The following is a 15,688-nucleotide window of genomic DNA, read 5'->3' on the forward strand; positions in this document are numbered from 1 at the left end:
GAAAAAAAATCCTCCCATTAGTAATTGGTTCCAGGAAGGGTTCTGGCCCACAGGGGTGATTAACTCTGCTGTGGGACATACAGAAGATATTTAAATAAGTTCTTAAAACCAAATACTGAACAGACAGTATGCTTCTGGGTGGGGAGATGAGTTATGACTCGTCAAATCAGACTTGGCAGACCCCTGATCCAGGACTTGAGGAAGAAGATCCATCCATGAAGTAGGAGCTCCTAGTAGTCCTGCAAGGATTGACCTTTGCTGAATTATAGTCCCTCCGAGTGGAGAGAAAAAGATGAGGAAGTATGAATTTGAAAAGATGAACGTTCTGGACCTCATAATAATTATAGGTCACAGTGTACCTAGGTCTGCCAGAAAAGCTGCTGTCTGACTGTTACGGGAAGGCAGCGTTTGGCTTGGAAGGGTTAATTTCTGGGTGTTGGTGGTGTTGACAGTGCAGCTGGTGAGATTACTTGCTGTGACTGCTCTGGCCAAGGCCTTGGTTCACAGGGAGGAGCTGGTCCTGGATTGCGCCTGCTGAGCTCACCTGGTCAAGGAGAGTCTAATGGCTCTCGTGGTCGGGGAGGGGAGGGTGTCGTCTGCAGTCTTTGTGGGACCTGAGTGGGTTTTACTGGCCAGCCAGTCAAAGAGGTCTCAAGATCATCGCTGGAAAGCTGGTGCTGGTAGTGGGTAAAAGTGGTTGAGGGTCCAGCCTCTCAGCTTGGGTGGGCATCAAGAGCGGGCCCCCAGCACGGCTGGTAGGTCCCCGGAGAGAGGGTCCAGTTCAGAGGGTCCTGTAAGAGACACCTCAGCAGATGTGTGTAAAGTCGATTATCTTTAGGTCTTGACTTTTTGTTCTTCAAGGATTATAAATGCAAAAGGAGGTCAGGACATTTCCCAGAACAGCTCCTTGATCCTCTCTCTCCCCTGGGAGCCAAAGGATGAGAGGTGCCCAGCTTCAGCTTTATGTAATTTTGAAGTTCAATTGCATTTTTTTTATTCAAAATGATATCCCTGAGATCTTGAAGATATCATAGGATTTACCCTTTTTTTTTCTTTTTGTGTCTTAGGTACAGGAAGAGGGCTGATGAGCAAAACATCCTTGCAGGTAAGAATTTCTCTTTTCCTTGACGCCTAGTATAGATTTTGCTGCTTTGTTTTTGTGGTTTAGATCAAGTGAATTAAAGATATTTCAGACACACAGCCATTTTTTACCTAATAATAGGTTTGAATATAATTGTGTCAGGATTAAGTTTGCTGCATATAAGAGACAAACCCAAAGTAACAGTGCTTAAACAAAGTAGAAGTTTATTTTGCTCTCAAGTAAGCAAGCCTGAATAGGCAGACCTGGGCACGTGTCGTGGCCCCAGGCCGTTAGTGGTCCAGGCTCCTTCCAGCTCTCTGTACACATCCTAGAGGAAGCCCTGCACCCTCAGGTCCACGGTCTAGCTTTTGGAGCTTGAGCAGCAGCATGGAGCCAGGGGGTGAGGAAGGGCAGGCTTCCTTCTTTTAAGGAAATTCCAGCCCCATTGCATCCACAGTGACTGGGTGCACAGCCCCGGCTGGCTTCGAGGGATGAGAGACGTGTCCTTTCCCTGGCACCTCCAGATACGATTGCATTAATGGCAGGAGGGGAGAAGGCACATTAGGTTGGCAGCTAGCCATCTCTGCCACAGCAAATTGTATAAAGCAGGTCATATTTTAAATGTGCCAGGGGAGGAAGCCACACTTACCTGAGAGGTTGTGTGTGGTATATGAGTGCCGCCTGAGGAAGCAGAGGGCAGAGCCTCGGAGCTGGTCCTAGGGTGCAGGGTGGCCTTCAGCTCAAGGCCCCCAACCCCTAGCCCCCCAGCTTGTTTCCTCACCTGGAAAACAAGGTAGATGACATAGGTGATCCCCCAGGTCCATTTTAGTTCTTTCTGTTCTATTTAAAGGACATCCAGTGCACAATTTTCTGTAAGGCTAGAAGTTAATTCCTTGATTTATTTTTAGTTCCTTATAAAATCCAGCTGTGTACACATGTTTAGCCTAAAGAGTGGTACCATTTAATGTATAACTCTATTATGGTACTTTCATTTTTTTTAACTTTAAAGTTTTACATTGTGGTAAAATATATATGACAGAATTTACCATTTTAGCCATTTTTAAGTGTACGGTTCAATAATATTAAGTACAGTCACATTGTTGTACAATATTTTTATTTATTTTTTTGAGAGACAGAACAAGTGGGGGAGGGACAGAGAGAGAGGGAGAGAGAGAATCCTAAGCAGGTTCCACGCCCAGGATGGAACCCTACTTGGGACTTGATCTCACAACCCTGGGACCATGACCTGAGCCAAAGTCAAGAGTCGGATGCTTAACTGACTGAGCCACTTAGGCAGCTCACAGTATTTGTATTTTTTGAGAGAACATATAATTGACTGTGCTCTATTTCCGGAGAAGAAATACGCCTCACGTATAAAGCAGTAAATATAGGTCATCTTTGTTTAGATTCTGAAATGATAATTGGCAGTTGCTTCACATCTGCTTTCAAATATGGCTTTCCGTTCAACTTTTTGAATATTAGGGATGTATTTTACACATAGTGAAATGCACAGATTTTAAGGGTCTAGTTTGTTAAGTGTTGATGATGATGGGATTTATTCCAGTCAAGATACAGAGCATTTTATTAAGTGGCTTTTTGAAATTGTGGGCTGTTGGAGTAGGAGGGGACTCTAGGGACCGTCCAACTTGATCTTCATTTACATATATTGAAACTAGAAATTGAACCCAGAAGATTTTTGGCTGAGACTTTTAACCAACTTAGATGCCAGTTATAATGAAAGCCAGGATCTTAATTAACATCAGCCTTCTTAATGCTTTACTTCTTCCTGGTGTCTGTTACTTGACATCTTAATTTTTCTTTCTGTGTTCCTGTCTCAGTGGGCAGAAATGAAAACTACACTTTTGCGGGTAGTAAAATGCGATCCTTGTGCGGGTGGGCTGCCTTTTCTTTATCTAGTTGGCACAGGTGGTATGGAGAGTAGGCCGTTGCTGGGAGCAGTCACTGGATGCACACATTTCGCCAGATGGAATGGTTTCTGTCGTTTCCCACAGCTAGCACTGTTCCCGGGTGTAAGAAAGTGAAGGAACGATGCGATGTGAGTTGTCAAAGTGTTTCCATGTGCGCTGGTGAAAGGCTGACTGCTAGTGGATGTCAGTCAAATGAGTCACCTTTGATTGTTGTTGGGGTTGCGGTTCCTGCCATCGGAGCAGTCTCGCCTGCATCCGCTGACCCAGGGACGTGGGAGCCAGACCGTGGGTTCTGGTGTCCGTGGTTGGGTTTTGCTGGGTTCTTAGGAGGCGATCATGGACTCAAGGACTTCACAGAACTTGTACTCACAGGTCCTTCTCAAAGCGTGGGTGTTCTAAACTTTACTTTCTTTTTGGTAAGGAGGGACAGGTGATTATTTCGTTGCCTGAGAGTTGCCTGCTCACCACGGACACAGTGATTAGAAGCTACTTAGGGGCGTACATCGCTAAGTAAGTGACCGCACACATGATTGTCTGCTCAAGTGCTTATCCTCTCAAGTCCACAGCATCAGCAAATATGTCAACTAAGGCCTCGTTCGTTAGGACCACCCCTTCGTACATCTCATACATGTTTGTTCTTGATTCATTTTCAACTGCATTTTTAAGGTACATGGTTGAATTCTCTTTCAACTATGAAGAGCTGTTGACATTATAAGTTAGTTTTGTTTAGCAGAGAAGAGAGAAGGCCAAAAAAGGAGCTGAGAACTGTTTTCTGGCTTTTGTTATAGGGGGCCTTTGTTTTGGGGGACTTTTATGAGGACAGAGTGAGCAAGATCCTTAGCAGAAGGGGTTTCTAAATTATGAGGGTTGAAAGATTATGTTGCTTCTTAATCCAGGGTAAATTCTGGACTTTTAATCTCCTCCACATGTTTTTCTGAAGGCAAATGTATCTTTATTGACCTGAGTAGAAGCAAGGATACTCTTTGTATTAACATTTTCTGTATCATTCTGAAATTTTGAGTAGGATAATTGGCAGTGTAGAATCTGGACTGTGAGATTAATGAAAACTTTTCTAAATACATTCATGCAACATGAGATCTTTTTATTGGTAACAAATAAAAATACTGCAAGGTATAATTGGTAATAGAGTGGGTAAATTTAGGAATTAAAACGTTAGCAAATATATAATGAGTTTCTTGAATTTCTGTCTGGGTTAGTATCATGCAGTAGAGCTTTGCAGTGATAGAAATGGGTGTTTCGCCCTGCCTGGTCTAGTATGGTGGCCATTAGCCACATATGGCTATTGAGTGCTTGATATGTGGCTTACATGATTGAGGAATTGAATTTTAAATGCTACGTTTAATTAAAAAAACTAAAACTGAAATAGCTATAAGTACTCAGTGGTTACTGTATTGGATGGGGCAGGTCTAGATTCTTTCCACCCATTTTTTCCCTACCGTGTTTGATATGCTTAGCCAAGTGAATTAAGTGAAACAGAGCAAAAGCTTTAAAACTGGAGAACCAAGTTGGAAGCAGAGAAGCTGTTTACAAAAAGGAATCCCTAAAAACAAAGCTGGAACTTTGGGTTAGTGAGTCAGTTGTCGCTTATCAGTGTGACTTCTTTGGGGCACTTACATCAGGGTGCAATCTGGAGAGGAAAGTTTGAGGAGGCAAGAGACCCCCTGTCGGGTGCGTCAAATAAACTCCGAGTGTAGTCACAGTTTGGCTACAGTTCCTCTGGGAGCAGAAAACACCACTGGGATATCTGTGTCTCTAGCTCCTTCCATATTTTGAATAAAAGTAATTCTTTTAATCTGCCTTTTAATAATTTAAATTATGTTTGGCTTCTCATTTTAACAGATGGCGGCCTCCCCCATCTCCTCTGCTGGCTCTGTGTACCTTTCTGGTTTCAGAAAAGCATGCTGGGGACCAGTCCGTCTGGAAACCTTACCTAGAGATTTTACCAAAGGCCTACACCTGCCCCGTTTGCTTGGAGCCAGAAGTGGTGAATCTTTTTCCCAAACCCTTGAGAGCAAAGGCCGAAGAGCAGAGAGCCCGTGTGCGAGAGTTCTTTTCTTCCTCCAGAGGCTTTTTCTCTTCCCTGCAGCCTCTGTTTTCCGAGGCCGTCGGGAGCATCTTTAGCTACCGTGCCCTCCTGTGGGCCTGGTGTACGGTCAACACCAGGGCCGTGTATGTGAAGCCCAGGCGGAGGCGCTGTTTTTCCGCGGAGCCAGACAGCTGTGCGCTCGCCCCGTACCTGGATCTGCTGAACCACAGCCCCCGTGTGCAGGTGAGCAGTTGACGAGGGCGCACGTTCTGTTCGGACAGGAGGGACTCTGACGTGTAGAACCTGTGACTTTGAAAGCATAGAGAGAGGTGTTGTTGGCGTCAGGTAAACCTGCCTGCCACCAGCTAATTTTCTGTCCTTTCTCCCAGCCCCGTTTTCCCTTCGTGGTGTCCCTTTTTTTTTTTTGCTGTGTTTTCACCCACAGCGCTCAGTGCTGTGTCCCCTGGATGACCTTAACCAGCAGCCCCCCACGCTCACCTTTGGTGCAGCGTCCTCCTTCTGCCAGCGTGGGGGCTGAGGTCCAGATTGCTGCCCTGTTCCCTCTCACATGTGGTGGCATGGCTGTCAGCATTGACCTTTGCCATGATCACTGACTGACTTACGACCCCCTCCGCGAGCTGTGTGAGGACAGGGACGATGCCTTGTTTTGCCCTGTAACCACAGTGCTCGTTGTGGGGCCGGGCACCTAGTGGGCATTCGATAAACCTTTACTGAATGGATGGATATCTGTGGGGAAATGGAGTTGGGGAAATAGTAAAGAAACCCTCTTTGGGAGGCAGTCCTAGATCTTGTCCCCAGCCCTTTCCCCCTGTGGCACATAATGGAGATGATGATGTTTGTAGGCTTGCTGGGGTTAAGTGCCTGGCTTCGCGGGCAGAGGTAGCCACGTGTCAGCTTACCTGTAACCTGCTCAGGGTACACTTGAGATACACTGGCTGGGCCCTTGCCCATGCTGTTCTCTTCATACTCTACCCCATATGGAGAAGATCGATGGCATCTGGTTAGCCCACATGCCAGTGAGAGGAGAGCACAGGGAGGCCTGTACTGTGCTTTCTTAGGCCGAGGCAGTCTCCTTGCCTGTCTGCTTGTTCTTTTGTAGAAATCTGCGTTTCTGGCAGTATTAAGCAAAGGAGGTGGAGGCTAGATGGGTGTGTCTGTGATTGATGTCAGTGAAATAATGTTGGGGGCATGCAGTGTAATAGGATGCTGGACACAGGGACTGAGTCCTCATTGGCGTGACTTTATTTGTATTGGGCTGTTAGTGCATTTGTGCTCTAAACCAGTGATTTCACAGCCAAGTGTAGGGGCATCACAAACTACGGCCTGTGGGCATGTGGCCCCAGGGCTCTGGCAAAGCCTGAAATATTTGCCCTCTGGCCCTCTATGGAAAAAAGATGGCGGGTCCTTGGTCTAAAGAGTTGCAGCTGGCTTTTGGCCCATAACTCGAGACCATAGCCCTCATCTGTTGTGCGGCAAGCTGGCAATCTCAGCCTGTTGCTGGTCCTTGCCCTCACTGGGATTTACTGCTTAGTATGGAGGCCTCCGTGCCTGTACCCACTCCTTATTGTGGAGAGCAGGTAGGTCATCTTTTGCTTTCTCATCTGTTAACTAACAGAATTGTCACAAAATCCACGTGATTGTGTCAACCGATATTCCGCTGCTCAAAGGCTGTGAATTGTAAAACCTGAAATTCATGTGCTGCCTTGATGTCTTTGGGTCTCACAGGGCCCCCCAGAGGCTAGGCTGATTTCCCCAGTTCTCGCTGGATATGCACCCCACCCCCCCGCGGTGGCCCCCTCAGCTAGACTAGCACACCCCACCTGGCCTCAACCTAACGGGTTTCACCTTCCCGCCAGCCCTTGAAACTATTCAAGCAAGCAATCACATCTTCCCGTGAGAGCCAGGGGGTCACCTCTGGTTACTCCAAATCCTGCTCCCCATGGCCCCTGCTGGTCACACTGCTCCTGAGTATAGCCCCCGGTTAGCCCTGTGTGGCTGGTGTGTCCTTATTGCTGTATACATGACTGGTAAACAGCTGTCAGTCTTACCTGTCCATTGTCAGGTGTCATGTGTGCAGCCATCCCGAGAATCCTCGGGCAGGACCCCCTCTCTTACGGAGGGGTGACGTGGAGGCAAACAAGAGGCCCCGGTGCAGGTGTGGCTTTTTCCACGGGTGGTTAAATTCAGTGATGAGTGTTTGAAAGCTGCATCTGCCGTAAATTAATACAATAACTTAATATTTTTAGTTGTATGCTTGGCTTTAAAAAAACTTAAACAATTTTCCTTTCTAGGTAGAAGCAGCATTTAATGAGGAAACTCGCTGTTATGAAATTAGAACAGCTTCAAGCTGTAGGAAACATGAAGAGGTGTTCATCTGCTATGGCCCTCATGATAATCAGCGGCTGCTCCTGGAGTATGGATTCGTTTCCATCCGTAATCCTCACGCTTGTGTTTATGTCTCAGAAGGTTGGAATCAACTTTGTTCTTACTAAGATGATAGAACTCTTTTTTCCTCCCCATCTTGGGATATAGTTTTTTTAAGTTTTAGTAAAAATGGCAAAACCTTAACATATATACCATTTATCTTCCCTTAGATAGGGCCAGTGAAACAACAAAGCCTTCATCGATATCGAGGATAGGAAGAACTGAGAAAAGTTGTGTTGGGTTAGGTCGGACAGTAGAACAGAAGGAAAGGAAAACCGCTGAGGAAGTGAATATAATATTGAAAAGATGAGAAGAAATAGAAATGTTTGTCCTGAGACATTGTCACTGTCACTAAGTACAGGATAGATTGGAGAGCAAAACATAAAAATTTATTTAGGCACCTACTGCGTGAGGCACTGTGGTAATCACAGGAATAAATCTTTTACATAGTCCTTATTTTGGGGTGTTTAATGTCATGATGAAATCTTGATTTCATTTCTATTTTTTGAGGCCTGCTAACTAGCCATCATTGGTATTACTATTTAAAAGAAATAATTGAGCAATTAAATTTATGCTGTGAAATTCCAAATGTAATATTAATAACAGTACATAGAAAATTGATTTCTTCCCTTCTCTTGATGCAGCAGAGAAATAGTTTTCTAGGCCATGAAGAAATATGGCCAGAGGTTTACTGAATGCATAATTTGGGATAGTTTTAAAACAAGTTCTGATGGAAATGGAAACTTTTGTTCAAGGTGAAACAACTCCATCCTGTAGGCAGAATAATAATAATATTTCTCAAAATAGAAATAAAAAAGCAAAAACTGGGCCTTGCTGGGTCTCTTAGAAAACTAGCTTTGAGATTAACCTCCTGTTATCAGAATAGCTTTAATATTGATGACCATGAAATATTAATTTGTCAGTTTTGAACAAAGTTTACATTTTAGTTATTTTTACATTAAAAAATAAAAGCATACAAATATGAAGGGAAAATTTAAAAAATGTTCTTAATGTTTATTTTTGAGAGAGAGAGAGAGAGAGAGCGAGCAAGCTGGGGAGGGGCAGAGAGAGAGGGAGACACAGAATCCAAAGCAGTCTCCAGGCTCCAGGCTCCGAGCTGTCAGTACAGAGCCCAATGCGGGGCTTGAACTCACAGACCACGAGATCATGACCTGTGCTGAAGTCTGACGCTTAACAACTGACTGAGCCACCCAGACACTCCAAAAGAGAAGTTTTAAAAACAGAAAAATCAGGCATTACCCTGTTACCCCAAAAAACTTTAATTTTTGCACGTTATTGCTTATGATCACAATCACAAATATCCAATTTTGAATTCTGGCTCTTGAAACCTTTATGTTCCAAACAATTCCTCATGTTTGTACAGCTCCTGCGTTTCTGGTCAGTGTAGCTTCCCAGCATCCTGCCACTGTCCTAACGACCTGGTTTTGTGGGTTCATTGGCTTAGTGGGAACATGCGTTGAGACTGTGGATGTTTGGTCCCTTGCCCTGGAATTCTTGTGGCTTTTCAGGGGCCAAATAAAGATTCGTTGACTTGGACTCCACTGGAGCTTTTTGATGTGAATTAGGTAAAACTGTTCACACACGTCTTGATTGTTGAGAAGGTAGAATAACTTTAGAAGGCGCGCATGTCTGTCGAATGACACCCTAAATTTCATTCTGACCTTTTTATTTTATATAGATATACTTGTTAAATATCTTCCATCAACAGATAAACAGATGAACAAGAAGATTTCCATTTTAAAGGATCATGACTTTATAGAGTGAGTGTTTCTTAAAATTATTCCTTCCAGAAACTTTGATGAGAAAATGGAGGGTAGGGTTTCTGTAGGTCTGAGATACCTCCTGACTTGTTCCAGTTGACAGGTAGGTATTTGCTGAGCATTTACTATGTGTACTAAATCGTGTTTGATGTGGGCACACGAGAGTGTAAGATACTTTTCAAGAAGATTATTTGGGAATATAAGATACAAAGTTGAAGTATTAAATGATCGAACCAAAAGAAAGCCCTGTTTATATCGGTTGGGAGACCGACGTGCCTTCAGCACGTGGTCAGGTGGGATGGCATCGGGCTGCCGCAGGCCTCGCTGGCCCTCAGTCACCCTGCGGCGTGCTGCAGGCATTCGGGGAGCAGGGCTGGCGGGGGCGGCTAGGTGATTCCACGCCAAGTGGGATACACAGGGTTCGAGGCTCTCCTTTCAGATATTCTTCTGTAAATGAAACCAAGTTTGACATGATCCAGTAGCAGTGTGAGAGCAGTCTGGCTGTGGTGGTTGCCATTTGTCTGATGCCCGGGGTGATGCCCATTCTTCACCTTTCATCTCTGGGGCCTGTGGCATGTGACCTCTTGCTCTGGCCAGGCTCAGCTCCTTATCACAATCTGTTGGAAGGTTGTTTTTTACCTTTTTTTTTTTTTTTTTTTTTTTTAAAGAAAGAGTTTTGTGGGGTTTTTTTGTTTGTTTTGTTTTGTTTTGACTCTGGCTTTCTTCTTACGTGTTTGAGGACGTAGTTTTCTCTTTTACTATTGTGACCAAGATGCCATACGTAAGGCTACATAATGTTCAGCCCCTTCAGAAAATGTTTGGCTCTTCAGCCATTGCCACGGTGTCATGAGGTACTGAAATGACAGGTGTGTCATTGTTTGTTCTTATGCTTTAGAAATTTGACATTTGGATGGGATGGACCATCTTGGAAGTTACTCACAGCGCTTAAGTTGTTATGTCTGGAAGCTGAAGAATTGTAAGTTTCACGTGCGTCGGTCATGAGCAGTACTTAAACCTGGACATAACCCAGGGGCTTCTTTTAGCTTAAGTTCAAACAGTCAGCCTGGGAGGAGGAAGATATGCCATTGTGTACTGGGTGGCTTATTCTCTATGGAACTTGCCCGCGTGGTGAGTGTTTCACTTCTAAGTTTTTGCCATTTCTGGAATTCTGGTTTTAGAGTCATAATCAGAGTACGTGGCCCTGAGAACTTTTTATTCTCAGGTATTTTTCCCTGGTGACCTGCATTGTTTAGAGGAAATATTTTTAAAAAAAATGCATCGTCACTGTTCAGGGGGAGGCCTCTTGAGTACCGAGTTTTCCCCTGGGGACAAATCGCTTCTTGGGGAGCTATATCCTCCCCGGGGGCAGATCCAGACCCCTGCTAAAGGAGAGGCCTTTCCATGGGGGAGGCAGGTAGAGGAGCCCCCGGTGTAGACACACGTTCTGGTTCGGCTCCTTAACGTTTCCTTCAGGCTGCCAGTCCCTCCCCCAGCATGGAAAGGACTGGCTGCTTATGTGGCTGCGTGTTGCCTGGTCCAGGCAGCTCCTTCAGCCCGGGTCCACTACTTGGCAAAAGCTCAGGTGAGAGAAACCACGTGAAAAGAGGACTTGCTGAAGATGGTGACCCGGTCCTTGAGCAGTTGGGAGGACTAAATGAATTGATGTGTAGAGATAACCCTTAGCATTGTGCCTCCAAGTAGCTGGTACTCATTCAATGGCAGCTGTTAAGATATGGCTTACCTCTTTTTCTGCAGGGACTCAGGGAGAAGACTTACTCCCCAGTCTCAACAGCAGAAAGAGTTGTGTTCATTCTCAGCAGATGGGTTGTTTTTATTTTACAGTCATTGTGGATTCTGTGTCTGATACGTTTTTTTCTCTTTATTGTTTGCTAGAAAACTCAGAGGCAAGTCTGTGGTTCCTTCAAATGTGTAGCATTTTAAGGCATGCAGTGTATCCTGGTTGTATCTTCTCCTTCTTCCTTAATATTCCTTTGTCTTGTTTTCCTGTCCATTCATCTCACCTGTTTCATCTCCTGTGTGCTCATGTTAAGGGTCTTTAAGTCCTTCTTGGAAAAAGGTATAAGTCCTTAGGCACATACCTCAAATTAAATAAAACAACAGGCTGTTTCTCAAAGGTCACCCTTGGACCGCTTTTCTGCCCTTTGACTTACTCCTAATGGTCTGGAGTGGTGTGGCAGAAGAAGCCCAAGGCCGGGATTCTGCCGGCTCTGTGTTTGCATGCTGTTTCCACCTCTCCTGAGCTTTGTCACTTAGGGTGGGTTCTTTACTGTTCCCAATTCTCAGTTGCTTTGTGTCTAACATGGGGATAATAATGCTTTCTTTGCTAGGTAATTGTGAAGATTCAATTAGATGATTGTTTTATATGAAACACTGTGCCTAGCATCTAGTGAATATATGGAATAGCATATAGCATTCCTTCCTTCCTTCCTTCCTTCCTTCCTTCCTTCCTTCCTTCCTTCCTTCCATCCATCCATCCATCCATCCATCCATCCATCCTTCCTACCTTCCTTGAAAACTTAGCTACTCCTGAGATTTCAGTTGTAATCTCTAAAGCTCAAGACCTTTAAGACTTTATTCCCTGTGTGGGTTGCCAGCTGTTCTGAATTTCTAAGTGACTTGTGTATACTTCAGCTCTGATGTGACACTTGTCACCTTACTTTTCCCTTCCTAAGCCATTCCACTTCAGATTCTCTGCATCTAGAATCTCTTCCTCCACTCTCTTCCTCTCTGCTTAGTGCTGCTTTCTAGCATGTGGTTTTGGCTCTGCCACCTTCTGGTTCAGATCTTGCTGTGGCTCCCTCTTGCTTACCCTGAAGCACTTACGTTCCTCTGCCTGCAGAAAGTTGGCCCCACTTGCCCCCTCAACCCCTTTTCCTACATATATTTGGATTATAAAATGGGAATGACCTGTGTGTACAGGAAGGCTTCATCGTGGATTCCTCCTTCCATCTTGAGAGCATTTTACTTTGTGAAACATGTTCTGTCCAGTTTACCATAGTTTAGGAAAGTCACTTGAAGAGAAGGAAACTTCTTCTACCTTTTTCCTTAGTCCTTAGTCCTTTTGGCTGGAACTCACCTTCCTGTTCCGTCATCTGCTCCGTTTCCGTGGCTGGTGGACATGACTCCACTTAACTACGTGCCAGACACAGGATTGCGATGACAACACAGTTCAGCGCCTGCCCTCGAAAGAGCGGCAGTTGCCTTGATTCTTAGTCTCGCTTGTTCCTCCTTCCTGCTTCTATACCTTGTCTGCTTCAAACCAGGAGCTGCATGTGGGGGGAGGTTAGGGAATCTGTGGGGGGAGGTTAGGGAGGTTAGTGAGTTTTATTATGCTTCTAGAAAAACAGGAGACGAGTTTGTGTGTTGTGTTGAGGTGTAAAAGCCTTCTTTGCTTTTTGAGAGCCTGCTGACATTATGTTACTGAACAATTTGGTTCTAGTACATGCTGGAAAAAAATACTTCTTGGAGAAATCATTTCAGATACAAATGAGAAGAGAAGTTTGGACATAGCCCAGAAAATATGCCATTATTTCATAGAGGAGACCAATGCAGTGCTTCAAAAGGTATGCTTCTAGAATATCGCATTCTTCTGCTAAAGAAGTGTTTTGATTAAGAAGTTACCTATTTTGTACTTGCTGTTACACCTTATTCGGGCATTGTTTGTTTGATGCTTAAATAGATGAACACTGGTGTAATTTCTGGGGTTTTTTTGACCGTTAGCATTGTGTTTATATTGGATAAATTTTCAAGTACTCTTTTTTTAAAAAATATTTTTATTTAGCAAATGTTTTAATTAAATGAGAAATCAACTCATTTTAATGAAAACATTACTGGGATTGAAAAATAATTTTAATGAATCTTCAAGACCTTATGCTAGGTGAAATAAACTAGAATACAAAAAGACACATACTGTATGATTCCACTTGTATGAGTTATCTAGAATGGGCAAATTCAGAGTCTACAGAAAGTAGAGTAGAGGTTACCAGGGGCTGGGGAGTTAGTGTTAATAGGGTACAGAATTTCCATTAGAGACGATGGAAAACTTGTGGGGTGGGTGGTGGCGATGCTCACATAACATTGTGAGTGTACCTAGTACCGTTGAAGTATACACTGAAAAGTGGTCAGAATGGTCACTTTTATGTTTATGTATATTTTACTGCAAGAAAAAAATAATTTTAAAATGCTTTCCAGGTTTCTCATATGAAAGATGAAGAAGTGGCTTCGGTAAACCAACTAACTTTGGTAGAAACATTGTGGACAGAAGAGCTAAAGATTCTGCAGGCCTCTGCTCTGATTCTAAACAGTTTGCAAACACCTTTTAGGTAACTTCACCTGACGCGTTTGATCACCTCCTGTGGTGGGTGTGACTTCTTAACCAGTTTTAAAGGTTTATTTTGTATAGAATCATTTACAGTCACCGAGTGGTTTCTATTAAACCATTGTATACTTCTCTTGTTCCTTCTGCTTTTCTTTGTTTGTGGGATGGAGCGGTGGCCGCTTCTCAGACGATGCAGGACGTCTGCAGGGGGCAGGGCAGGCTCTGTGGATTCTAGAGTGTAAGCGATGATGGATGTGTCATCCTCCCAGCACCTCAAAAAATATTCTCAAAACAGACCCCAGTTTTGCAGAAAGAAGTGGGAGGAAAGCACTGCTCTGTAAGGAGAGAGGGGGCCTGAGGGGCTCTGTGTGTGGCCTTTCCCTGGGTGTCCCACTTCCCCGCTGACTCAGCAGCTGTAAAAGGGCAAGAAGTTGTGCTTTTATTCTGCTCTGATACTTTGGTTTAGAGATGTGCTGGTGGTGGGTGGCTTCGGGTGGGGAATGGGGTAGGTGGTGTGGGGCAGGCCCCAGTCCCAGCCGGGCTTGGCCCCCAGCTGCACTGAACTTGAGCAAATCACTTTGTATTTTCCCTTCTGATTTCCAATTTGAAAAGGAGATTGTGGACCCCCTATGTAGAAGGGCCAGGGACTGGGACTCGTGTTGGGTAGAGGCCCAGGGGATGCCTGCCACCTTTCGCTTTCTTGCCCTTGCTCACCAGGAACCAGGGAGCTGGCTATAGGAGGGACAGTCGGGGCACCTTCTGTGAGTTTGATTGAATGAATGGAAGTTCAGTCATTAAATACAGGAGAGAGTAGGGCCTGCCTCAGCAGACCTCCCTCTGTGGTTTTCCACAATGTGTTTAAGTCTCTTGTCAGACATGTTCCTTTCCCAGTCTCTTTGTGGTAGGTGTTTAACTTTTTTTTTTTTAATGTATATTTATTTTTGAAAGAGAGAGAGAGAGAGAGAGTGTATTCAAGTGGGGGAGGGGCAGAGAGAGAGGGAGACACAGAAACCAAAGCAGGCTCCAGGTTCTGAGCTGTCAGCACAGAGCCTGATGCGGGGCTTGAACTTACAAACTGTGAGATCACAACCTGAGCTGAAGTCAGATGCTTAACCAACTGAGCCACCCAGGCACCCTGGTGTTTAACACTTTTATTCTGCTGCTTTTCTATCATTTTCATGGGGGCTTGGGAGGTATAGGAGATGAATTTTTGTGCTCAGTTGGTCATTTTGAATTAAGAGTCTTTCTTTCTTTCTCTCTCTCTCTCTCTCTTTCCTTCCTTCCTTCCTTCCTTCCTTCCTTCCTTCCTTCCTTCCTTCCTTCCTTCCTTCCTTCCTTCCTTCCTTCCTTCCTTCCTTCATAATTATAAAAGCATTTTAGGCTATTGACTTTCCTCTGACTGTGGTTTGTATGTAAAGTGTGTACTAATTAGTACTTTTTTAGTACTCAGAGTTTGGCTCAGGATTTACACTTTTCATAGCGGTTTCCTGCCTGTCAGTCAACAGTCAGAACCACTGGGAGGGAGTCGGAGCAGGTGTTCTATCATCGGTCACAGGAGCAAAATATGCCCTTACTGTAAAAACTGGACTGCCATCGGAACATAAGACAATAACGTTTACTAAATATTAGCATTGCTAGATGCGAGGTGCTGTGCTCAGGCCTTGGTATGCAGAGTTTTAAGCCTCACGGTTACCCTGTGTCATGAATAGAAAGGGGAAGAAATTGCCTAAGATTGCACACTTAGTGTGCTACAGAGAAAATGCCCACTCACCCTGCCCTCGGAGGGGTCAGGGTCCACAGCGTGGGTGTGTTCGTGTCCGGGATTTACTGTGTCCTGCTGTGGGGATGGAGTTAATGCGCGTGGGCCTGCCGCCTCTACGTCAGTGGGCGTCAACATGCCATTCGGGAGGCCCGGGCCTTCTGGCGCAGCTCTACCTCAGCGGGGACGTCTGCTGGATTCTGGGGCTCAGTGTGGGCAAACTGACCTAAAGCCATGGTCATATGTGAGCTTCCATCCTTACTCTTTCCCTGTTTATCCTTTTCAGAACCAGGGAGGGAAGAGGGGAT

General features: G+C 44.8%; 1 protein-coding gene across 9 annotated transcripts in view; it reads left to right on the forward strand.

Annotated features, from left to right (window-relative positions):
- The window catches only part of SETD4 (SET domain containing 4), a 91,631-nt gene that overhangs the window by 56,271 nt on the left and 19,672 nt on the right, over window positions 1-15,688 (forward strand). For 8 of the 9 annotated variants that reach the window (XR_008297547.1, XR_008297546.1, XR_008297545.1 and 5 more), the window contains exons 4-11: window positions 1,068-1,105; window positions 3,431-3,519; window positions 4,870-5,299; window positions 7,369-7,543; window positions 9,201-9,282; window positions 10,178-10,258; window positions 12,743-12,866; window positions 13,495-13,625. Coding sequence is in view for 4 of the 9 variants with exons in the window: in XM_053220582.1 (XP_053076557.1) it covers window positions 1,068-1,105; window positions 3,431-3,519; window positions 4,870-5,299; window positions 7,369-7,543; window positions 9,201-9,282; window positions 10,178-10,258; window positions 12,743-12,866; window positions 13,495-13,625 (1,150 nt within the window). In the remaining 5 variants the exon portion in view is untranslated. Of the gene's footprint in view, window positions 1-1,067; window positions 1,106-3,430; window positions 3,520-4,869; window positions 5,300-7,368; window positions 7,544-9,200; window positions 9,283-10,177; window positions 10,259-12,742; window positions 12,867-13,494; window positions 13,755-15,688 lie in introns of those variants that run through there. The other variant, XM_027041644.2, reaches the window with a different exon arrangement.

The sequence above is a fragment of the Acinonyx jubatus genome, chromosome C2 (assembly GCF_027475565.1).
Source record: "Acinonyx jubatus isolate Ajub_Pintada_27869175 chromosome C2, VMU_Ajub_asm_v1.0, whole genome shotgun sequence".
Lineage (NCBI taxonomy): Eukaryota > Metazoa > Chordata > Mammalia > Carnivora > Felidae > Acinonyx > Acinonyx jubatus.